Source organism: Fusarium subglutinans (genome assembly GCF_013396075.1).
Source record: "Fusarium subglutinans strain NRRL 66333 chromosome Unknown NRRL66333_c0000114, whole genome shotgun sequence".
Classification (NCBI taxonomy): Eukaryota; Fungi; Ascomycota; class Sordariomycetes; order Hypocreales; family Nectriaceae; genus Fusarium; species Fusarium subglutinans.
This window is the reverse complement of record NW_023502177.1, coordinates 133,578-156,372: the sequence shown is the minus strand read 5'-3', so window position 1 is coordinate 156,372 and position 22,795 is coordinate 133,578. Positions and strand designations below refer to the sequence as shown.

General features: G+C 49.8%; 9 protein-coding genes across 9 annotated transcripts; 3 read left to right on the top strand and 6 right to left on the bottom strand.

Moving 5' to 3' along the window:
* Positions 1-63: 63 nt before the first annotated feature.
* FSUBG_8403 (cupin domain protein) lies at positions 64-648 on the top strand (the record flags this gene model as incomplete). The annotated part of the gene is made up of 1 exon (XM_036686809.1): positions 64-648. The coding sequence occupies one exon, from the start codon at positions 64-66 to the stop codon at positions 646-648; it is 585 nt and encodes a 194-aa protein (XP_036536150.1).
* A 356-nt stretch (positions 649-1,004) lies between these two features.
* Positions 1,005-3,756, bottom strand: FSUBG_8402 (transcription factor Pig1p; the record flags this gene model as incomplete). The annotated part of the gene is made up of 5 exons (XM_036686808.1): positions 1,005-2,135; positions 2,209-3,170; positions 3,223-3,473; positions 3,526-3,580; positions 3,636-3,756. The coding sequence occupies 5 exons, from the start codon at positions 3,754-3,756 to the stop codon at positions 1,005-1,007; spliced, it is 2,520 nt and encodes an 839-aa protein (XP_036536149.1).
* Positions 3,757-4,382: 626 nt separating this feature from the next.
* Positions 4,383-6,246, bottom strand: FSUBG_8401 (HOL1; the record flags this gene model as incomplete). Its single annotated transcript, XM_036686807.1, has 5 exons — positions 4,383-4,600; positions 4,655-4,759; positions 4,815-5,560; positions 5,613-6,038; positions 6,101-6,246. 5 exons carry the CDS (start codon positions 6,244-6,246, stop codon positions 4,383-4,385), a joined length of 1,641 nt encoding a protein of 546 aa, XP_036536148.1.
* Positions 6,247-6,825: 579 nt separating this feature from the next.
* FSUBG_8400 (salicylate hydroxylase) lies at positions 6,826-9,455 on the top strand (the record flags this gene model as incomplete). The annotated part of the gene is made up of 7 exons (XM_036686806.1): positions 6,826-6,912; positions 7,011-7,289; positions 7,357-7,629; positions 7,696-7,951; positions 8,007-8,201; positions 8,274-8,465; positions 8,524-9,455. The coding sequence occupies 7 exons, from the start codon at positions 6,826-6,828 to the stop codon at positions 9,453-9,455; spliced, it is 2,214 nt and encodes a 737-aa protein (XP_036536147.1).
* A 365-nt stretch (positions 9,456-9,820) lies between these two features.
* FSUBG_8399 (3-oxoacyl-reductase) lies at positions 9,821-10,588 on the bottom strand (the record flags this gene model as incomplete). Its single annotated transcript, XM_036686803.1, has 1 exon — positions 9,821-10,588. One exon carries the CDS (start codon positions 10,586-10,588, stop codon positions 9,821-9,823), a length of 768 nt encoding a protein of 255 aa, XP_036536146.1.
* A 486-nt stretch (positions 10,589-11,074) lies between these two features.
* On the top strand, positions 11,075-12,664 carry FSUBG_8398 (6-hydroxy-D-nicotine oxidase; the record flags this gene model as incomplete). Its single annotated transcript, XM_036686802.1, has 4 exons — positions 11,075-11,542; positions 11,595-11,718; positions 11,780-11,901; positions 11,957-12,664. The coding sequence occupies 4 exons, from the start codon at positions 11,075-11,077 to the stop codon at positions 12,662-12,664; spliced, it is 1,422 nt and encodes a 473-aa protein (XP_036536145.1).
* A 611-nt stretch (positions 12,665-13,275) lies between these two features.
* FSUBG_8397 (aromatic amino acid aminotransferase I) lies at positions 13,276-17,407 on the bottom strand (the record flags this gene model as incomplete). Its single annotated transcript, XM_036686801.1, has 7 exons — positions 13,276-14,124; positions 14,178-15,012; positions 15,111-15,162; positions 15,830-16,031; positions 16,085-17,244; positions 17,294-17,327; positions 17,378-17,407. The coding sequence occupies 7 exons, from the start codon at positions 17,405-17,407 to the stop codon at positions 13,276-13,278; spliced, it is 3,162 nt and encodes a 1,053-aa protein (XP_036536144.1).
* Positions 17,408-18,114: 707 nt separating this feature from the next.
* Positions 18,115-19,713, bottom strand: FSUBG_8396 (uncharacterized protein; the record flags this gene model as incomplete). Its single annotated transcript, XM_036686800.1, has 1 exon — positions 18,115-19,713. The coding sequence occupies one exon, from the start codon at positions 19,711-19,713 to the stop codon at positions 18,115-18,117; it is 1,599 nt and encodes a 532-aa protein (XP_036536143.1).
* A 349-nt stretch (positions 19,714-20,062) lies between these two features.
* FSUBG_8395 (2 4-dihydroxyhept-2-ene-1 7-dioic acid aldolase) lies at positions 20,063-21,092 on the bottom strand (the record flags this gene model as incomplete). The annotated part of the gene is made up of 5 exons (XM_036686799.1): positions 20,063-20,328; positions 20,386-20,653; positions 20,704-20,729; positions 20,784-20,855; positions 20,912-21,092. 5 exons carry the CDS (start codon positions 21,090-21,092, stop codon positions 20,063-20,065), a joined length of 813 nt encoding a protein of 270 aa, XP_036536142.1.
* Positions 21,093-22,795: the final 1,703 nt, after the last annotated feature.

The window sequence follows — 22,795 nt, the reverse complement described above, 5'->3', positions numbered from 1 at the left end:
ATTGTTCTCAAACCCTGTATTATTCTGCTAAACAAATCGCATTCATATACCTATACAACCAAGATGGACGGCAAAGCACCTGCCAACAACACACGAAAAGATCTGAGAACGATCAAGCGGTTCGTCACCACTCACACTCCTGAGGGCATTACGACCTTCTCGGACGCCTTACCTGAGGACGCTCCCTTCCAAACCCTACCAGACAATGTCGACTTTGCCCTCTGCTACGCAACCGACCGATTCCCCGTCAATCTGAATGACGACGCGGATATCAAAACATATCGACACTACACCGAGAACCTTCCAGGCATTACTCTGCCAACAGGCACAGTTCTTCGCGTCGTTGACATACCTCCTGGCGCTATATCCCCTATGCATCGTACAATCAGCTTGGATTATGGAGTCGTTTTGGAAGGAGAGATTGACTTGATCCTTGACTCTGGTGAGAAGCGAGTCATGAAGAGGGGCGATATCTCAGTTCAGCGGGGGACTAATCATGCTTGGAAGAACAGGAGCGAGGAATCATGGGCAAGAATGCTTTATGTTTTGCAGCCGGCTACAAGCCTGAAAGTTGCTGGTCAAGAACTCCACGATAACTCAATGCATACCATTCCAGGGTATGAGGAGGACGCAGAAGCTAAGGACTAGCAGGTCTATACAAGAAACAGTCATGTGAGCATTACGATAGATTCAATATTTGTCACTTAAAAAATATCGTGTTGTCATTCATCACAGGTGTTCGCGCCCTAAAACTCAACCTTACAGTCCGCAGTCATCCCCTAGTAGGTAACAACATCATCAGTCACATAGCGACGTGCTATAGTCGTAAATTTTGTCAGATAAGCTAGCGCAAACACAACCCCAAGAGTTTCACGTTGACTATTAACGTGAGAGTCTGCCATAGCCCGAAATTCTCTTCGGATGCGGCTAGTGGACTCAGCAGCACCGATGCGGAGGAGACGTGGCGTTCCCAACGCACTCAACATCCCCCACATCGGCTTCACCTATACGTCGATGTCGGCTCGGCCCAGCTTATCCAGAAGCTGCTCAAGATTCTCGACCAAAGGCGGCACAGCCTCGACGTGAGAGAAATTGGCACTCAAAATGCCGAGAACGTAGTTCACGACCGCCTCCCGGTCCATCAGCCGAATGGGAGAATTGCCGAGCTGGGGTGCAGATGGTTGGATGACTACTACCGAAGGCACCCCGCGGCTGATGAACCTCTGAATGAGTGGAGATTCCGGCCCGTTCAAACAGACCATCTCCTCCTGATTAAGAATGGGATCATTCTTATTTGTGCCTTTGACCTGTGACACCACCGCATAGGCCCAAAGGGCGAGGTTCGCCTGATATAATGCAATAGTGTAAAAGCCCCGGAGCCGACCAGGCTCAAACATCTCTGCTGCTCTTATAATCTGGCCCGCGTACCATATTGCTTTCCGTGACTCAGGACTGTTGGTCCAGTCTAGAAGTACAGCTAGGGCGTTCCGGGCATCACTCTGATGTCCCTTGCCTGCAAACAGCTCAACCTCTTCAAAAGGTATGTGTAAGTGCATATACACGAGATGGTACATCATTGTTACCGGACCATCCTGCCAGCCTGCCTCATCCCCCATCATGTTGACGCAAAAGCGATGTAATATCTGGAGGATCTCTTGCTGCCGAAGAGTCAATGCTGGGTCCGAGTGTCTCGGCTTATCTAGCACAGCAATGCTTTGGAGACATTGCCAGACCATTCCCCAGATACCCGAAAGGATGATAAGCTGACAAAACGAACTATCATAGCTGCTGTCGATCTCTGCGGAATTGCGGAAGTAGTCGTACAGTGTGACTCTTGTGTGTTGGCGCGGCTGCCTCAAGTACATGGCTTTCCATGCTTCTGAATCTTTGGCAAGCCATAGATCACTAGACTCTGGCAGATGCGTCTTGAGCTCCGAGAAAGATATCAAGGGACATGTCGACATAGCAATACTGACTTGAGTGTCTAGAACAAAGCAGTGATAGATGAGTCTGTTATAATTCTCTTGCTCAATCCAGGCAAGCCACTTATTCTGCAAGGTTTCACCTGTATCTTCTGGCAAAGGAGGATCAGCGGGGGTATAGGCTTTGCTAAATCTTCTACCGCGCCGTAGCATCTGTGATCGAATTATCAGCCACTTTGTAACAAAATAAAACTTAACACAAATTGACCGGGAAGGAATGACATACTGTGAAGGGCATCTGGCGCTGGCTTTCAGCGATTTCCATCTTCCTCTTAATACCACTCCACAGCCCCATCTCAATATCCAGTACAAATGCTTGGAGGGCCCAAAGACTTCTAGTCCTAGAATTTGCACTTTCAAACAGTATAGGGAACGACATACGAGCCACCTCATGAAGAGCAAAACCAAGGGCATGCAAGATCTTGGAGTCAGCAAACATAGTGCCCATATTGACGATGGTGAGAATGAGCTCTGCTCCCTGTTGATTTGGTTCGAAAGAAGGGCCATGTATCCACGAGTCTGTCTGGACGCGATGGTGAGAAAAGAAGCTCTCGATGAGCTTGGACAGAATCTCGGAGTGAGGGAATGCTCTGATGATGGCGAGTTTGCTTTCGGGCTTACAAGCGTTCAGTGTCAATAGAAGCAATTGGTCTCTAAGACCAACGGAGAGTGGTTTGAACCGCTGACTGCTTACTTCCAAGCTGTTCAGCTGGATGGCGTCCTGGGGACTATCGCCAAGAACGGACAGGGCCTTAATGTTGGAGTTGAGGTGGTCATTCTGCGACGGCTCCCAGATTCCGAGGGCGGATTCCTTGTACGCGACGTGACCCAGCACAGCTGGGCGAGCATTATTGCCCAGACTCGGCGTTTGAGTCTGAAGATTGAGCGCTGCAGATGCCTTTGGCTCCAGCAGGATTCCGTTGTAATAGAAAGATGGGCTGCAGGGCAAGTCCCAGAGATCCATGGCAACATCGTCGAACCGCGGATCCCCATCGACCCGGAAGTCCAAGGGGCCGTGGGACAAAAGCGGATCGTAAATTTGATGAATGCTAGCCAGGTCGGCTTGTTCTATCGGACGGCTCTCCTGTCCCTCTACGGGAGTCATGACCCCTTTCAGGAACTTGGAGAAGTCGTCCTCTGATAAGCTTAGATGACTCGGTTCGAGCACGGGTATGAATAGTTCATGATCTGTTTTGTTTAGCAATTGGCTTCTGAAAGGAGCAACTGACGTTATCCTCACCTATGGTAGATTGGATGCTAGTTTCTGGTGATGTCTTATCTCCTATTTCTGTGAACCGCGTATCTCGCTCGCAGGTGATTCCTTTGGTCACACAGCGTCTGCAGGAAGGATCTTCATCGCACTTGAGCTTGGATCCCGCACAAGCTTTACAAGCTTGAGACACACGAGGCGCAGCATTGGACATGCGCTTATATCGCTTCGCACCAGACTCTGCGCCATTGTGTCCAAGGACATGGCGTTTGAGGATATCTCTAAACGACACAACAAGGTTAGTGGTTGCCGATTGGTAGTGTGATTACATACTGGCGCCCAAAGGCCTTATCGCAAATATGACAGCGAAACGGCTTATCTTGTGCATCTATCGTGAATGTGAGTAAATTGGAAGACGGGAATATTGCGCTGCTGCCACTGACGAGATCGGATATGACGGGTCAAGTGGTCCACGCGCCCGAAGGAGCGTTGACAGTATGAGCACTGGAAAGGGTTCTGTTGAGGAGACGATAGGCGTCTCTTTGTCGCGGGCGGAGCGCTCATATCGCTTTTGACTGCCAGAGCAGGATTGAAAAATTGAACATTGTCACGGTGGAAGAATGGTCGCGATGGATGTTGCTGGGCTGGACTGGTCTATGGACGGGCATGACCTGCGCCATGATACTAGACTAACTAGAGTGAGTTGAATACTAACTTAGTATGGTAAATTCTGGGGTCGTCGGGATGTGGGCGATGCGGGGAAAAGACGCTACTACGCGAATCTTTTTGTCGTCGACCCTAGGGTAGGCATGAAATTCTTCTGGAGGCATGTTTAAAGGGAGCTGCGACGAAGCTGAGGGCGGGAGCAGACAGTAAGCAAATTTCGCCAGTTAGTGAGTTCTAGCCACTTGGTAGTAAGCTATCAATCTGTTATTATGCCTGTCCTTCACGTTCGCTCAAGAAGGACGGAGTTGAGAATAAATTAGTAGTCCCTGAACTATTGGTTCATCAGTGCTTGCAGGGTAAAGCTCGACCGTATAGGCCTCAGTATTCCCCAGTAAACTGGTTCATCCACAGAAAATAACGTATAGGAACTTGCAATTGCTGAAAGCAAATCTCATTGAACAGTACTTCTAGATATCATTCTTCATCACAATGCTAATAAGCCATTCTGGGTTCCTGAATAATATCTACTCGCCCACTTCACGATCCACATTCCAGTGAACAAATTTCTCAATGTAGCCCCAGCTCCAGGTAGCATGGCGGATCCTTCGACCCCAAATATAAATAGGTACCCAGCACAGAATAACCGCCCCCGAGATTCCAGCCATGGCGCCAAACGCATTGGCATATCCGCTCTTATCAATCCATGGATTAGTGTAGAAAGAGAGGAGAAACCCGAAAGCAGCTGTATCTCGTCAGCTTAATTAATCAGGCCAGGCCAGGGAGACATTAGACTTACACTTGAACGCTAGCTGCGTGACGGCTAACTCTCCCGCAACGGGACGGTAGCTGTCAATTGTGTAGACCAAGCTAACGTTGGTAGCTTGAACGATTGCCATGTTCACTATCGACTCGAATTAGCCTTTACAACCACGCGAGAGAGTTGTGGGTAGACTTACAAAGACCCAGACCAAGGGTTGGGACAATCCAGTGCCAGTTGCGGTCGATGCCTACACCATACAGGACCAGGGAGAGAGGCGCGACCACAAGCGAGATGAGGATCGCAGGCAGTCGCATCTCTGGCTCTCGAATGCCTCCATTCTTCCGAGTCAGCCGATCCGCTACCATATCACTAAAGTGACCTCCAAAGAATGCCCCAACACCGGCGCCTATGGGACACGAAATGAAGCATAAGCCAGCTTGCCACGGCTTGAAGCCATACGTGGCGGAAAAAGCAACAGCAAAGTTGGAGCTGATGGCAACGAGGAAGCCGATGGTAACAGACATGACGAGGGTAGCCCAAAACACTGGAGGAAGGGTGAGGAGAACAACTGGCCGGAAGAATAGCTTGAGAATGGACTCTTTCGTATGTGTACCGCTGTACAGAGACATGTTCTGCCAAAAGGTACGCTTTGGTGTTGAAGAATAAGATGGTTGTCCAGATGCCGAGACTTCGTCAAACTGTACCTTCTCAATGTCCTCATCGTTATCCTTGCGATTGGTCTCAATATGCGTGTGTGTTCCCTCGGTAGTTTCCTGGCGGTTGTAGACGGTCTCGGGGAACGTCAAGATGATCAGAATGGTACACACTCCAATCAAAGCGACCGATACCCAGTAGATATACCGCCAGTCCAGGTTGATGGTAATGAGCCCAGCAACAATGATTCCAGCCCCCACACCAGCGGACAGTGCCGTGGTATATATCCTATCCATGTGATTAGTGGAGGTAAATAGGGCATCCAGACATGGTCACTCACGCCATGGCGGCACCTCTCTCGTGCAAGAAGAACAGGTCCGAGATAGTCAAGGGGGCTAGACATTCAGCGACGCCTGATGCAAAGCCCATGAGGATGCGAGCAGCTAAAGCACTGCCGTATGTAGTTGCGCCACCAGCCCAAGCGGCGACAGCTGTATACATGATGAAGGAAAGGACATAAATAGGTCGACGGCCGTACTTTGCAACGAAGGGCATCCATATCAGGTTTCCCATGCCCTGGAGAAGAGCAGTGGTGGTGAAGAAATAGGCAATCTTGGAGACTTTGGCACTGAAGTCGGGGCCAGGTGGACCGAAGAAGGACTCGGTGGTGCTGACGATGGCGACAGTAGGTCCAGCGGCGAGGAAGTTGCTGAAAAAGATGGCGCAGGAGACGAGGACGGCGATGTAGAAACGGTACGGCTTGGACCTATGCAGCGCTTACTTAGCATGCTTCACAAAGGTGAGGACTTGAACCAGGTAACAACTTACCAGTTGAGGGGATCATTGGGGTCATTCGTTGGGGTTGGTATGAGGATTATCTCGTTGGTCTCTTCATTACGGAGACGCAGACCTCCCAGCATGTCGTTACGGCCACCAGGCGTGACCATGGTGGTCTTGGGGATATCGTTAGACATGGTGTCGATGTCCAAGTGGTAAAGGTATACGATGAAAAGGAAAAGCTGACGAATCGTGAAACCTCTAGCAAACAGGAAAGGATCGGCTGGCGAATGTCCTAGAGCCCCTGAAAAGTCCAACAGGTGAAAGAGGGCATAGCGGACTGTATTTAAGCTCGAATACGGCCAACGCAGACTAAGAGACACTCACGTTGGCGAGCATGCACTGAATGTGTTGATGGTTGGTTGGCGTGGAAAGGGGGGACAAAATCTGCTAGCGACGCGCTCTAACGCGGATGAAGGGCGGCTCCACCAACCACTTGCTAGCGTGTCTTCCCCACGGGGTTTGAAGCAGTGAAAGCAGATACAGATAGGGAGAGTTTCGTTCCGATGCTCCCCCAGATAACCCCACAAAGTGCAAGGGTATGTGACTTTCTGTGCTGGGTTGCTGAGGCAGAGAGGCTACAGGACAGGATAGGTAGTGGTCGGTGGCGGTAGTCCCCTGCCTCGTTAGCTTTAAGTGGTTTAGTGTCGACCACAAACCGATCCGATGTGGTCCTGACCCCTCAATCATCTTCGGCCCCGCCAATAGTTGTCGATATGAGAAAACAGTACATTCAAGTCGTGCATCGGGACCGTGGCCATGATTCTGACCGAAAGGCCGAGGTTAAGGTTCAAAGGATCCTGGTGCGTCAGTTGCGAAGCCCTTAGATAAGACGCAAGCTCTACTCATGAGGTCCGATATTCCTGGCCGTTGAAGAACAAATCCATTACATTGTAACTAGGACACAATGGTATCCAACGGCGTCTCTAGTACAACCACCAATGGCCACGGTGCCGCTGCCAAACCCGATGGGCTCAACATCGTCGTTATCGGGGCCGGTATAGGCGGTCTCACGGCGGCCATCTTTCTCCGCAGGCAGGGCCATCGAGTCACGCTACTAGAACAGTCTCGCTTTGCCAACGAGGTAGGAGCGGCGATGCATCTGGCCCCCAACGCCAATGGAATCCTCCGCCGACTTGGTATCTTTGCCGAGACCATAGGCGCCAATGTCTTTGAACGGGTATGCAGCTCCAAACTCAATGCGCTTCTGGATGTCAGACACTAAAATAGTATCGCTATGACTACAGATTACAGAGTTCAACGCGGCCCATGAAGTGGTCCGTGATGCCGATATCACAGAAGCGAACAAGATCTGGCAGCATCCATGGCACTTGGTCCATCGTGTACGGTTGCATCAGGAGCTTAAACGACTTGCAACATCGCCAGAAGGACCTGGTACTCCCGCTGTGCTCAAAACGTCCAGCCGCGTTGTCGACGTTGACACAGAAACAGCTACCGTCTTCTTGCAGGATGGTAGCCAAGTTCGGGGCGACTTGGTCGTTGGCGCTGACGGAGTTCATGTAAGTAACGATACTTTCAGCCCTCGATGCTGCATCACTTCGCTGACAAGAATCTATGCATAACAGTCTCGGTCCCGTCACAAAGTTGTTGGCAAAGAATGGCAAGCTTACAGTTCCGGAAAGAGTGCTTTCCGCTTCCTCGTCCCCCGTCAAGCTGCTCTCGATGACCCAGAAACCGCCCAATTCGCACAGCATAACGGCCAGCTCACTATATGGTATGCTGCCGACAGGCGTATTGTGATGTACCCATGTGATGATAACAAGATGTTCAACTTTGTCTGCATTCATCCGCGAGAAGAGAGCGACCCTGGGAGCAAAGAAGGTATGTTCTGGCTAGACCCTTGACCTGACACAAATCGTTGACATATACTTGCAAGACTGGAACAACGAGACAAGCATGTCGGTGTTACTGGGTGTATACAAGGACTTCGACCCTGCTTTGTTGAAGCTCCTTAGCAAAGCCAGCCCAGAGTCCCTCAAGGCATGGGAGCTCCTAGACATGGATATCCTCCCAACGTGGACCGATAAGAGATTGACTCTTCTTGGTGATGCTGCTCATCCCTTTCTCCCTCGTGAGTATATCCTCAGCACCAAGACTCATGTTGCGTACCTTTCGATCACGAAGTATTGACATTGTTCTTCAGACCAGGGGCAGGGTGCAGGTGTTGCCATAGAAGACGCTGCCTCCCTCGCAGTTGTTCTACCACTAAGTACCTCCCCGGAAGAGGTCCCTGAGCGGCTGCGTCTTTACCAAGACTTTCGCTACGATCGGGCAAATCGGATCCAAGAGTTCTCGCGCCAGGCAGGAGAGGACAAGCCGGATAAGGACTTTGACAGTCAGTAAACCTTGCAGACGCGCCCTTTTATGTCAAAACTAACAGTTGTTTCTACTAGTGATGGCGTATACCAACTTCAACCTGGGCCATGATGAATGGGACAATTCCACCAACCGTTTCAGGAAGTGGGACTGGGCTAGGAAGCCTCATCTCTACTGGAGAATGCCCGTCTCATTTGGGCCCTTCCCCGGTCCACGCCAGACCTTCACAGGCGAAGCTAGAAATGCTACCAACTCGACATTCACAACAGCCTCCATCAAGTTCAAGACCTCACGAACCCTTTTACAAAATCTCTTCCCTTCTACTTCTTTCCGATTCAAGAGTCCCGGAACAGTCGCATATGCTAGCTTCTCACAGACCACGCTCAATAAGATGGAGTGGCTGGGCGGTTCTGGTTACAGACATATTGGGCTGTACATCCACGGCGTCCAGTATGTACAGAAAGATGGCACCGTTCGTGACGGGACATTCTTGCCTATCTTATGGGAAAGCCTCACGGATCCGATTGTCAGTGGCCGCGAAGAGCTCGGAATGCCAAAGCTGTATTGCTCCATCGACGTTTGGAGGCGAACAAACAGCTACAGAATTCAGACAGGCTGGCAAGGCGTCAACTTTGGCTCGTTCACACTTGAGGGTCTTCGAGAGATAGACAGTGGCAGCTCAAAGGGGACGATCGGAGGCGAGGATGATGAGGGAATCTTTGCTTACAAGTATATTCCCAAGGTCGGGGATCGTGGTAAGGCAGATGTCGAGCATGCTACCTTTGTACCTCATGCAGACGAGTCCAAGGTCGTACCTAGTAAGGTACTGAAGGTCTTCACTACAGACAAGGCCAGCTTTGAGTTTGATCCTCATGATTGGGAAGCCCTTCCGACGCTCTACCACGTTGTCTCGAGGTTGGCAGAAGTCCCTGTTTATGAGATTTTGGGAGGAAAGGTTGTTGAGGGTCTTGGTGTCCCGGACGTGTCTAGTGCTCGCAGAATAGACTAGGAAAGAGACTGTCAGCTCGGAGTGGAGAGGTTTCATAGTTTTAGCCGCATTGAAAGAAAGGATCAATCTACATTATCTCACCATCGTTGGTTGGGACCTAAATTGAGTTTCTAGTCGCCAATGTGAACGTATACCAGAGCCCTTGAATCCAGCTTCTTGGCACATATCCTCTCTTCATATGCTATGAGTTCGAGCCTAGATGTGTTGGTTGCAGTTGGGATTTGTCGCTGAGAGTTTGAATCAGCACAAAGAACTTAAATACCGCCTTACATTACCCTCAAAGTATCCTCGTTATGTATACAGTCTTTCTGTGATATGAGAATTATCTTTGTTCAGTTGAGATCTTCTGACTACCTTAGTAGTAACTAATCGATGTGAAGTCCTCCATTCACATGTAAATGTACCCCGTTGACCCAGCTTGCCCGCTCATCACAAAGAAATCCCACCGCAAACGCAATCTCCTCCGGTGTACCCATCCGCTTCCCTGCAGGCGTTACATCGATTATAGGCTGCAAGACACGCATTGCTTCCTCGCCAGCAGCCAGAAAACCTTCGGTCTTGGTAGGACCGGGAGACACGGCGTTCACCGTGCATCCGTACTTGGGAGGAAGTTCCTTCGCCCAGCATTTAGTGAAGGAATCGACCATACCCTTGGTCCCAGCGTAGATGGTTTGCAAGGGAGGAGAACCTCTTGAGCTAGCGGAACAGATGTTGACAATTCGTCCGCTTCCTCGCGTTAGGTGCGGAAGGCTGCTCTGGGTCAGAAGAAAAGTGCTGCGCCCATTGACATTGACCAATAGATCCCAGTCATCCAATGTCTGCTCCTCAAGAGGCTTATTGACTGCTATCGCCACGTTGTTGACAACGATGTCTAGTCGGCCAAATTCTTTAATGGTTGCGTCAACCAGCGTCTTGGGGCCTTGGGTTGTACCCATGTCGGCACAGACGGCGATGGATTTGGTTGGCAGGGATGCTGCCTTATCGTTGGCATTGTCTGCTTGAGAAGGGAATGGGTAATTGATAGTGACAGATGCCCCACGAGAGGCAAGCTCATGGGCAATGGCGAAGCCTATGCCGCTGTCGCTGCCTGAGACAATGGCTACTTTGCCAGCAAGGGGTTCTTTTGTCGACATGGCTGAGAAGTTTTTCTTTTTCCGGCTTGTGGTATGAACTGAAGAGATGAATTCAAGAATTGTAGTTGGCAAGACTTGGGAATTTAGTCCGTCAATGGATATCGATGACTGAGGTGGCTCGCTCAGCGGCTTTGTCCCTGAAGATTGTGTTTGAGTCAGTACTTACAGGTGCCCCCGCTGCTTTTTTGAGGCACCTCCGATCGGCTGAGGGGGGCGCCAGTCAAGCTAAGGCAGATGCGGTACTCGCATTTTCTCTCGGAATGTGGTCACAGTATCCGCATCATCGGCAGGTCCCAGCCCCCACAGCCCGATCATACCTGGCGGGGTAGCTTCGGCTCTGCAAGTGTTTGGGCTAATTATCCACTAAGTTGATTAAGTTCTGATCGTATAAGGCGCGTAGAAAAGACGGCAACTCGTATAGTGAAGCACATTCATATTAGCAAGAATACCATCCCTGCCAGACTCAAACCTACCCGACCAACAACCATGACGCAAATTGATGCTCTTGCGCAGGCAAAATCTCAACTGCCTCCTTCGTTTCCCATCATCTGGCGAGGCGATGTCAGTTGGGAAAGGGCCAGAGTAGGCCGCGTCTTCAACCACCGCCGACCATCCAGCCAGCCTCTTGCCGTTGTCGAAGCCACCAGGGAAGATCATATCGTAGAGGCTGTCCGGCTTGCACGCACTCTAGGTGCCCGGGTCTCGGTGCGATCTGGCGGTCATAGCTGGGCAGCCTGGAGTGTGCGAGAGGGTGCCGTTCTTATCGACCTGGGCAAGTACCACGAGTTTCTACTAGATGATAGCACCGGAGTGCTGCAAGCATCGCCTAGCATGACTGGAAGGATGGTCAACAAGCTTCTGGGCTTACGTGGCCGCATGTTCCCCGGTGGCCATTGCCCAGAGGTTGCTCTTGGAGGGTTTCTTCTACAAGGAGGCATGGGCTGGAATTGCAAGGTAACGTGACTGAGTAGACATAATAGTATCCTGGCTGACGAAATATTTAAAGAACTGGGGATTCGCCTGCGAAAAGTTGGTGGCTCTCGACGTGGTGACGGCTGATGGAGAGAAGCGACACTGCGATAAAACAACTAACGCGGAATTGTATTGGGCGGCACGTGGATCAGGTCCAGGTAAGCCATTTGCTCACTTACAGAAAGCAAACATATTTCTCATGCTTTTCTCGTGATATAGGATTCCCGGCTGTCGTTACTAGATTCTACCTCCAAACAATCCCTTCCTTCAGTCACATCCGGTCATCGGTCTACATATACGAGAAGAAAGATTATGAAGCGGCCTTTTCCTGGGTCCTCAAGGTCTGTTCCAAGCCGTCCTCTTACTCGCTGATTACTCCGCTAATGCAATTCATAGCTTGCTCCTACTTTTGACGAGGGCACAGAGATTGTTGCAGTTGGAAGAAATTTCCCAGGACGGGAAGGAGAGCATATTTTGATCTCCTTCGTCACATTCAAAAACAGTGATGAAGAAGCCCGGTCTGCGCTGCAGCCCGCTCAAGACTCTGCACCACCAGGTCACATAATTTCGTGGTTCTGCGAGCCAACCTCCATGGCAGAGCAGTACGATGATCAGCATTGTGCCAACCCTGAAGGTCATCGATACGCAGTTGACAACTCTTATATCAGAAACGACGCCGACATTGTTTCTGTCCTAAAAGAGTCCTTCACATCACTCCCCACAGAAAAGTCGTTTACCCTTTGGTACTCCATGGCTCCCGGCTCTCGACGTACTGTCGAGGATGGCACCATTGAGGATATGGCGCTCTCGATGCAGACAGATCACTACTTTGCTGCCTATGTAGTCTGGGAAGATCAGGCAGAAGACCCCAAATGTCAATCTTGGCTTACGCATATCTTTGATAAGATCAACCGGGACTCGGAAGGATCGTATCTTGGAGATGCTGATTTTCAAAAGCGCTCGACTGCTTTCTGGGGACGGGACCAAGGCAAGAGACTCATGGACATCAGGAAAAAATGGGACCCGCAAGGTGTAGTGGCTGGATATCTCAATAAGGGAGACCGAAATGGTGTCGAGGGCTTGGAAAATGTACATAAATTATGATGCTGGTAATGCTCGCGATGCAAGCATCAGCCTACAGTAGATGTCAAGATTATCTTATCAGTTCTTGCCCTGTATGGGCCTGAAAACTCTTTCCTATAAGACAAATAGTCCCTGTACTCCTTACTGGAATGTAATTTCTTTTCCGACCAGCCTTTGTAGCCTTGATAGTTCTTATTGCTGTATTTAAGGCCCCTTAGGCTGTACACAAGGGACTTTGGTCTCTTGCGTGGCACAGTTCTGGGTGCTTGGCAAGGTCAAGTTCACTTGTCGTTGTTGCGCTGGTTAGAATATCTCTTCAACATAAACCAGGGCGTTGAGGAGGGGGTCTATATACTTGTCTATCTCTGAGGACACCTACGATACGACCAAAGGGGGTTAAGTAATCTGTATAAGTTATAAGCAAGGTATTGCGTCTTTCGGTGTAGTTCGTCCTCAGCTCAGTATTTCACGTAACATCACCCTCAGAGCCCACGTCTCATCTACTAGTTTCTACATAGGAGCTTATAGACAGACATAACTGCTTAGAACTTTATTGAAACTCTTAATGATATAGAATAAGTCGATATGCCAGCATATCATACAGATCTATAAGCTATTCGACAAACATCCCCTCAACACAAACTCAAGCTAATATCATGCTTGGTCATTATATAAGACACACCCCGTGGACCGAAGGCTCGAGGGTCAGGGTCACTCCAAAGCAGTTCAACTATCTTTGCCCCCATCTTTACTGCACCAGGTGTGCGCGAAGCTCTAGCAAAGAATCCAGCACGGAACACGTGGATATGCTCCGGACGTCTCGCGACTGAGGCCATAATAGTGCCCGGCCAGAGGAGCATTCGGCGATATGGTGACTCGCTAACAAATAATGAATAAAAGGCTGACATGGTCTGCTCGATTCGATTATCGATCTGGGCGGCAAGATTTGGATCCGCAAGCAAGTCTGGGTGAAATGCTGACTGCAGATAGACGATAAGGCCGTGCTGATATATCATTGTAGCTGTAGCTTGTTCTTCGCGCGAACAAAGACCATTCATGTCTTCTCCGAATGGGTTGTAGCCTTCTAGGCGGGTCAGAAGTGAACCATACTGTTCCTGAAACGCGGTAGTGGCTATAATGCCTCTCGTCTCTTCTCCCCGGCGAGCTTCGACAAGCTGAGAGATCTCCGGAACCATCTCCCACAGACCCTGCCCAAAGCCGAGTAGAAACCCTCTGGATTTGTATCCTCTCAGTATATCCAATGAATAGACTGAGGGATCAATTTCCACGACCTCGTCAGATAGAAAGCTGCGGGGCGTAATGGTAATTTTGATTGCATGGTAAGCATAGAGCTCTAGCATGAATCCTTTCAAGTGTTTCAATTCATTGGACGGCGTGGGCTCGGATGTGAGGAGATTCATGTACTGTCGACAAGCTTTGAGATGATGATACATGGAGCCGCGGGAATGACCTTGAACATGCTTGTAGCTGTCAGCAACGAGTCCTATGACGTTTTCACGTGAAAGATCCTTACATCGTAGACGCAGAGGAGTAATAGGATCAGCAGGATACGGATTGGTGTAGGTGGCCCCGTATGTTCATCTGGGAGGACGATCTGACCCGTTTCGTAAGACAAGAGTTTCTGTAGTCCAGCAAGTACAGTTGCATAATGACCACGAGTCGCCACCTCCAAAGCTCGAGCTCTCTGGATAGTAGACGTCGTATCATTGACAGTCAAATGGGCTCCTCCAATAGCAAGGATACAATCAAGAACCAGATTATCAGTTGCAGCCAACGGGAGAAGATAATGAATAAAAGGGTTTCCGTCCGCGCATGGCCCTCGAGTCAGCATCTCCGCTGTAACATCCAGGTACTGCTGATAAAGCGGACGCGAGTTGTCGTTTAGATAAGCTAGATTGCCGTAGGTCGGAGCGGCCCGAGGAGAAGATGAACGGGACTTGGACTGCAGGGCTGCTGAGTCTGGGGAAGGGCCGGAAACTCCGAGTGGCTCATTAGGACTGCCGTCTTCCTGCATAGGTCTTTGAGAAGTGTTCTCTTGAGCGGGCCAAACACATTCTTGTCCGGTTCGGGTACACGATGAGCAGACTGGCTTGACTTCATCGCACTTCTTGCGTTTAGTGCGACAGGTAAGACATCCATTCTTTGACCGCGGGTGGTTGCGGCGCCATTTCGTCGGGAAAGGGGCGCCGCGGTACGGGGGAGCAGAATCTTCTTGGTTTGCCATTGAGAAATGAAGTGACAAGAATTGTTGATACTGGAATGTTTGTCGCAGTGAGTGGGCTATAAGCACACGGGACTTGGAAGAGGCAACCTGTCGATCTTGGCTAAAGGTCGTCATCAGGATAGGGCTGAGAAGAATAAGCCACAACCAACTGCCGCTGTCACGACGATAAACTTCGAATGGACAGGGATTTTATCGAATCGCTAACCAAATTGAATCACTTACCAAAACGGAAACGTCGATTCTGCCTTGCAGGGATTGCGATCCTTCCTTTGCACTAGGGCTGTTTTGAGAAGGACACTGTGAGATGGACAAGCGGGAGTAATAAATTAGCATGATGCAAATGCATCGAGTAATTGGAATTGACTCCTTTATTGGCTATAAATGGCATTTTAATACCAAATAGATAGAAGCACTATGATGGCTATATTCCTTCGTTTAAAAGAATGAATCATCAAGACTACGGACTGGTCCCTGTACAGAGTAGGGTAACATCGATTAAGTCATGGCCAGGAACTTTAGCAGCCCCGCTTCCTTTGAATCCTCTGACTAAAGACCGCCTCACAGTGCTCAATGTTACCTATAGGGTACTTCGTATATATCAATGTTTTGGGACAAAGGCCCCGAACAGAGACTATTACCAAACCAGCAAAAGCCTCGAATATATACAGTAGTGTAATAAATAACCATTGGATATGCAACTGCCGTATATGTCTCTCTACTTCTAGAGATTCTACAGCTACTTAGTGATTGAAGCTACTGTCTCATCAGGAAAGCTAAGTATAATCGCTATTGGCCGCGACCGTCCAAATCTCTAATACATGTCGGTCAAACCAAGCAAAGGGTCGTCATTTATGTCCTATGTTCACTATTATATCCAGAAGTCTATGATTATATGCGAAACGACTTTTTAATCGCCGAGCTAAGGCGCCGAACTGCCGTACACATTTCCTCCTCAGCCGCGCTCGCAAACGTGACGCGTAGAAACAACTCATCCAGTTCCTTATGAGCCTCGGCTCTGAACCAAGAGCCACGAGCAAAAAGAACTCCCTGCTCAATGCTGTGCTGGAAGATTTCCTCCTCGATCTCGCTGAGGTTTCGATGCCGATAGTCTGGATGTTTAGTATGATCGAGTCTCAACCATAGCTATTGCACAAGTCAGAACACTTCTCCCACACAAAAGAGAGTTGGGGACTTACAAACATGCCTGCAGCTGGAGGGGCCCACGATGCTATACCAGTAGGAAGATAGTCTTCACAAGCTGCGAGTAAGGCATTGCGTCTTCTGGTGTAGTTCGTCCTCAGATTGATGAGCCATTTGATATAACCCTCATGGCCCCACGTCTCATCAACCAGTTTCCAGACGATAAGCTGCGATATACCGCTGGGTCCTTGATTTGCCACTTCAGCGTGACAGAGGTATTTCTGAATGACCTCATTGCTAGCCGTTATCCATCCCATTCTCGAACCGGGGACTAAGACCTTGGAGAACGAGTCCATTCGAAGAACCCTGCCATCGGTATCCATACTGAGGTACGAGGGGACAAGACTAGTCAGGAAGTCATCAACAGTCTCGCTCTCTCCGACTTCAGTCGCCCGTCCGGTGTAGGGCTTCATTTGGATGAAATAGTAGGGCTCATCTTCAATGATGAAAATGTTGTGCTTCTGGCAGATACTGTAGATCTCCCGTCGTCGCTCGAGGCTCTGTGTTGCACCAGTGGGATTCTGCCCTGATGGTACAGTGTAAAGAAGATGCGGCTTTCGAGCGCCTCGCGCCTCTTCATCCCAAGTCGCCAGAACATGATCCATGTGACTAGGGAGTAGCCCTTCCTCGTCCATATTGACTCCAAAGGTTTTTATACCCTGTGGAACAAAGGTCTCCATCGCCGTTGCGAAGGTGTACTGCTCTGTGAGGATAGAATCATTCCTGGACCGGTCGCAGAGCATACGAACCGTCTGCTCCAGAGCTCCAGTACTTCCGACGGTCAGGCAAACGGCCCAATCTGCATAAGGGGGGTTGTATACAAGATCAACGTGTTCTGTTATCCAGCGCATCATCTGCGGGGACCCTGTTGCCTGACCGTAGTTGAACGCAATAGATATATCGTAGTCTGAGGTACCGTTCCCAGTGTCGTATTTGCCAATGCGAGCTATCTGGGCGGTGCTAGCCGGTGAGCTCAGTATATGCTGCTTCTCAGAGAGGTTGGGTGGCGTGGGTATGCGCATGGCGATCTCAGAGATGGGGAAGTATTCGCTGGAAGGTAAACCGCCCCCAAGGGAGATGAGACCGGGTGTGTTGATGTATCTGGCGGATTGTTTGAGAACGCAAGGCGGGCGGTCACTCTCGCTACTGAAGTGTGCTTAAAGCCGTCAATTTTGGGTCTAAAAGCAAGGATTGAGATAGCATACTATTCCAGCTTCGAGCTAAAGGCTTTCCAGTGGTCTATATCCTGATGAATTCTATCGCAGTCACGGCAAACGGTCGATACTTACAGGCAATTTGAACATGTCACTATGAGACATGGCTGCAGTCCCGGGCCGTATCTTGGTAGCTGTAGCTCGCCTTTCACGCATGAGTTCAATTTTAACATGACTCCCTCTAGGGGAGCCAAACGTCGCTGCTGTTGAGTGGCCCATGTCGCATAGCTCTTTAGTTTGAACGATACAGACTTCATCTTGAACTGAGTTTAAGTAGCCATCTTCAAAAGCCTTGATGGACTCGAGCTACTGGCTTATCTGCGGTCTCGGTGCCTGTCACAGACGTGTGGATTGTCGGCTCGAGCGCTTTGCGCCCTATGCACAGGTAGATAATAGTGACTCCATTCAGACGCGCCCTACGGCGCTGCGTTGTGGAGCAATAATGCGCCTGACTAGTTTAGCTTGCATGACGCCGCAAGATATGCCTCCCTCGGGGAGCAAGAAAACACCGGACCTAGATATAGGGTGCCAAAATAAACTTAGCAAAGAACCCCCTAAGCTTAGGCTAGATTTACCTAAACATTTTTATTGCTTAGGGTCAAGGGCCTGTGTTTTCTTTCCTCCCCTGGATATGGTAGTTTTGTGCTATCGCGGTGGAGCTCAGTCTAGAACCCTATGGGTCACTCGAGTTGACTCGGTAGGCACCATTGAGCAGAGGCTTGGAATAGATTCAGGGGATCGAAATCAAATTGTGTACTGAGTGATAGGCGCTGATTTCGATAGTGACTCGAATATTTCCAAAACATAACGCTCTAGTCTTTAGATAAATGCTGTCTTCGAAAAGTGGCGATCCACTGCTCGTTGTCAGCTATAGTCTGCTCCCAATTATCATCACTCCCATACACCAGCCTTCTCGCCTCGCCCTGAAACATCTCATCCGTCGGAAAGACACCGCTTGCAAACGACTGTTGAGCGAAGCGACCCAGATGCCACGCCAGAAACTTGGTATACGAGTCAGGCGTCAACTCAAATCCAGGATCGATCTGCTGCTGCTCCGGATCCGGGACAGGTTTGCCATTTCTCTCCTCTATCTGCGCGAAATGATCCGGCACCGTCGGATCCGTGGCGGAGAAGGGCACCATGGTTAAGGCCTCGTTGGCGAGCAGGTATGGCGGAAGGGCGTTCCGGACCTGCGCTGCGATCGAGGGCTCAAAGTCGTGATCGCCCTTCCAGTCTGCCATTGTTTTGCCCCGACGAAAGTGGTGTGCGAGGTGATCTGCGCGGTCCTGCCACGAGTCTAAGCGTAGGTCGCAGAATCCGCAGCGCGAGGAAATCGGAGGTGGCGGTGTTCTCCAGTCGTCCAGGATAGGCAGCGTCTCTAGTTGGTGAAATCCGCGGAGGTGTTGAATGAGATTATCCTTGCGCCTGAAGATGTGAGGCTGCTGACTATTGTGGCATGCGCTGTGGTGATGAGAGTTCAGGTGATGCTCAGTAGGATCAAGAATGTTGCAGTATGCACATGTACTCCTCCCAGTCGCCGACGATACCACTGCACCACCAAACGGTGCACAGATCCACTGGTCGCAGTCAAGATGCAGCGTCTTCTCATGTCGTGTCCAGTCATGCTTCTTAGCAAACGAGTCGCAACAAAACGTGCAATGGAAGATCCGGGGTTTCTTATTAGCACCAGCGACGTCGTTCCTCTTCTTTGTTACGCGTCTGCGGTTTCGATTCTGAAACGATCGAGAAGACTGCGTGGAAGAAACGATGGAGCTTGAAGACTGGCTTTGCCAACTGGCCACGCTTGGACTCGATGATGGCATTCTGGTCAGAGGAGCCTGCATGTTATCGTTCAATGGGGTTTCTTGCAGCGCGTCGTAAATGGCTGACCATGATGCGGATTCCGTTCCAGGAGGACTGTTTCGCCATCTTTGCAAAGGATCAGAGACTTGTGCATTCGCATCATATACAGGGATTCGAATGCTTCGTCCGCCGTTCAGGCTATTCCTGAGCTCGTAGCGGCTTCGTCGACGCGGGAGAGTTGAGTTGATACTGATGGGAAGTGTGGGTAGAACCGTTGATGTATCCATCGGGTAAAGTTCCTGATTGGCCAGCCAAGAGGTACTCAGAGTCTGCTGTAGATCCTGAGAATCAAATCCATCGCTATGATTTTGCATCTGTTGATGGCTTAATGACCCCAGACTAGATGTACCCATGTGATCCAACTCGAAGCTGTTGGTAGCCAGGTCAAAGCAATCAAAGGCTGGGTCTACAGACGGTGTCTGATCAACGCACAATCCAGACCCGTCATTCAGAACAGGGAGTAAGTCGCCAAAGACATTCGCATGCGTCTGAAGGGGGAGCTTGGGTCCTTGATGCCAATACAATTCATCTTTCTGAGTCAGGTCCATTTCGGAGCCAAGTTGAAGAGACGTCCAATCTCCAAGGTCGGGGTTGCAGAATTAGGGCAGTTGTGAGCGGCTTTGGCGATGTGCTCAATGGGATGTCATGTTTTCTCTAGAGCGATATGTGTAAATATAGAGGAGGGAGGTAAGGAAGCGGGACTAAGAAATCACTGGGAGCAAGGAACGAGTGCGGCGGGGTTTGTTTAATCCGTGTGTGGAGATCGATTGTCCACGCTAGTTTGACGCTGCACTGAGTAACTTAGTCAGTGATTCAGTGTGGACTCGGCTTCTGCAGCTCAAACTAGATGATTAGCCGAGTGACCTGAAATCTTTCCTTCTGTCTTGATCTCTGGCTTTAATAACTACCACCTTTCTCAGTACCCTCTATTCCTTTAGCAATATTGACCTCCTGCGTCATGATAAACTGCAACGACGTAAAATCGGTTGCCACGTGGATCATGTCGAACCCAGCCTCGGCATATTGCCTTGCTTGCTTGCCAGATGTACTGTAGATTCCACACTTCTTGCCAAACTTGTGGCTTACCTCGAGCACGCGCCCAATCGCCTCTCTCAGTTCCGGTTTGACGACGCCTTGAATGATAGGATGGCCGATGTTGTTGCCTATAGGTCAAGAGTTAGTGCTAAGCTCGGGAGTATTTACAGTGCTATACAACGTACCCAGGTCGAATGGCCCTACAAATAGTACATCGATACCGTCGACCCCGGCGATTTCGTCCAAGTTATCAAGGGCCTCTTGGGTTTCAATCTGGACTATAGTAAGAAGACTGCTGTTTGCCTGTTGGAGATATTCGGTCATCGTCGGCATGGGACTGAAGCGCTCCATTGCGTAAGGAGAGCCAAATCCACGCGTGCCTTGTGGTGGGAACTTGGCCGCTTTGACGATCTCTCTGGCCTCCTGCGCAGTCCGAAGCAAAGGTACGAGAATCTCGGATAACTAGTTAGTCACTGGTCAATACAGGTGCCACTGACACTCACTCCATGCGCGCCTGAGTCCAAAGCTCCTATTTCTTGTAAGCATAATGGTCTTACAGTTAATCAGGGTGTACTCGTCTTACGCTTAATCATCCATGATTCCATACCAGGTATTCTCACTATAGGAGACGCACCAGCTGCAGCAACAGCAGGGACTGCCTCGTGCATAGCACTGTCTAATTCCACAGCCTCAGTTTTGGGGAGTAATTACCAGACATGGAATAGTGCTCACCATCGATATTCCCATGCTCGCAATCGACTACCACCCAGTCGACGCCCGGCACGCGAGCGAGGGCACGCGACACGTTGGCGCCAGGCACCATCTGCCAGAGTCCCATGCTTGGGCCTGGAGATTCTTGTAGTGCCTTTCTCAAGAAATTGCCTCGTTCCATGATCGGGTTTGAGTAGAGGGGAGCAATACAAGAGTAGAATACTCCGTATGGTGAGGGGTTGGCTGGTTTTACCGATCAGAGATGGCGGGGTATGATTAGGCTATAGCCTCGGTACCCCGACAAGAACTATCAGGTCCTAGTGTCCAACCTTATATCCTGTAATTAGCCAGAGAGTACCTCGCACTTTGAATGATTATTTATCGTTAGATCCTATACCCTTGTAAACGCTTCATTGTTATTGGATCCGAGAGAGATCCTGGCAGGCGTAGTAGGGCGTATTATTTAGTAAGGCGCAAGGCGTAAGGCGCAGGCGCTAGGTAATATTGGCATAGCGTGGAGGAGGGGTTTTTCTGCCATGAAGAACAAGCCTCAGTGAGACCTAACTGTGCTAACTTAGTTGAGGGTAATGTACTACTGGGCGAGAAACAGAAATTTACTCATTATTTATGATGATAGCAATACTAGCTTGATTAATCGACGGAATTCTACATTTAAAATGAAACAGTTGGCTAAGCCTAAAATAATATCCAATCGAATCGCATGGGCTACTTGTTCTTGGTCTTGTAGGTAGAATAGATGAGTGCTAATGTATAATCCATCTCACGTCATGCTCATCCTAGAAAAGGGAAGATTTGACGACATATCGAAACCGAATTATCGACGCAAATACCACGCCGAGCTTTCATGATGGTGGCTGCGATATCCTTGGCCTTTGCAATGTCTACAGTAATACGATCGATGAGGCCCTTGCCTAGAGACTCTGGTCCGGCGATGATGCCGTCTACGTTGGTTGTGTAGACGGTCCTGACTTTATTGGGCCCGGGGACCCTGGAGACAGCTATGGCAGCTGCAGAGGCAACCTACGCAACCAAGGAGGGACAATGTATTTACAGATGATGCTAACCGGCAGGTGAACTGCTTGAGATCATTGAAGCTACTGCGTAGTTCAAGTTTCCCCTTAGGGTTGAGGCTTGTAAATAGGTATGCAATAGCTATAATAAGCCGCAATGGCATATTGAAGTAGAATTATGCTGGCAATGCTGAGATTGTGGGCTGGCTTCTCTTGTCTTTCCACCAGATATTGTCCAGCGGAAATCTTTTAGTAAGAAAAATAGCCCCTGGTTCGCGAAATCAGCGGCTGATTGAGACATTCGGAGAGCACTGACCCGACGTGTGTCTAGAGTGTTTATGGATGAGATGACACCCAGCGCTTCCTCCCCAGTAATGCCCCGATGCTCCGCCATGATCTCCTTTAAGGTGCTCTGTACCTCGCGAGCCATTGTCGCTGCAACACCACAGACATATACATGTGCGCCTGCGGGGAACTTCAGCAGTGAGGTCTCTACTCCCGTCATACATGTAGACACTCCAGGGTCAGTTTCTTGACAATGCTGTGACAAGCTTGAATTTTCCTTGATTTTCTCTCTCCCATTTCTGTGGAGTCATCCACGAATATCCACATAATTCTGGTGCATCTAATATCCCCAGCTTGATCGTGTTCGAAGATACCCTGGCCAGCAATGATAGCAGTCATTGTATACTTTTGGGCTGAGTGGTATGGGCCTTGTAGAGCGATAAGCCCAATTACCGAGAAGTCAGATGTAAAAGAAAGTCCCTCAAGGCAGCCACTCTTACACATCACACAAACTTGCTGTTCATGTAACGTCCCGGCCTGGTTGACTCACAGGTATTGGTTCATAGGT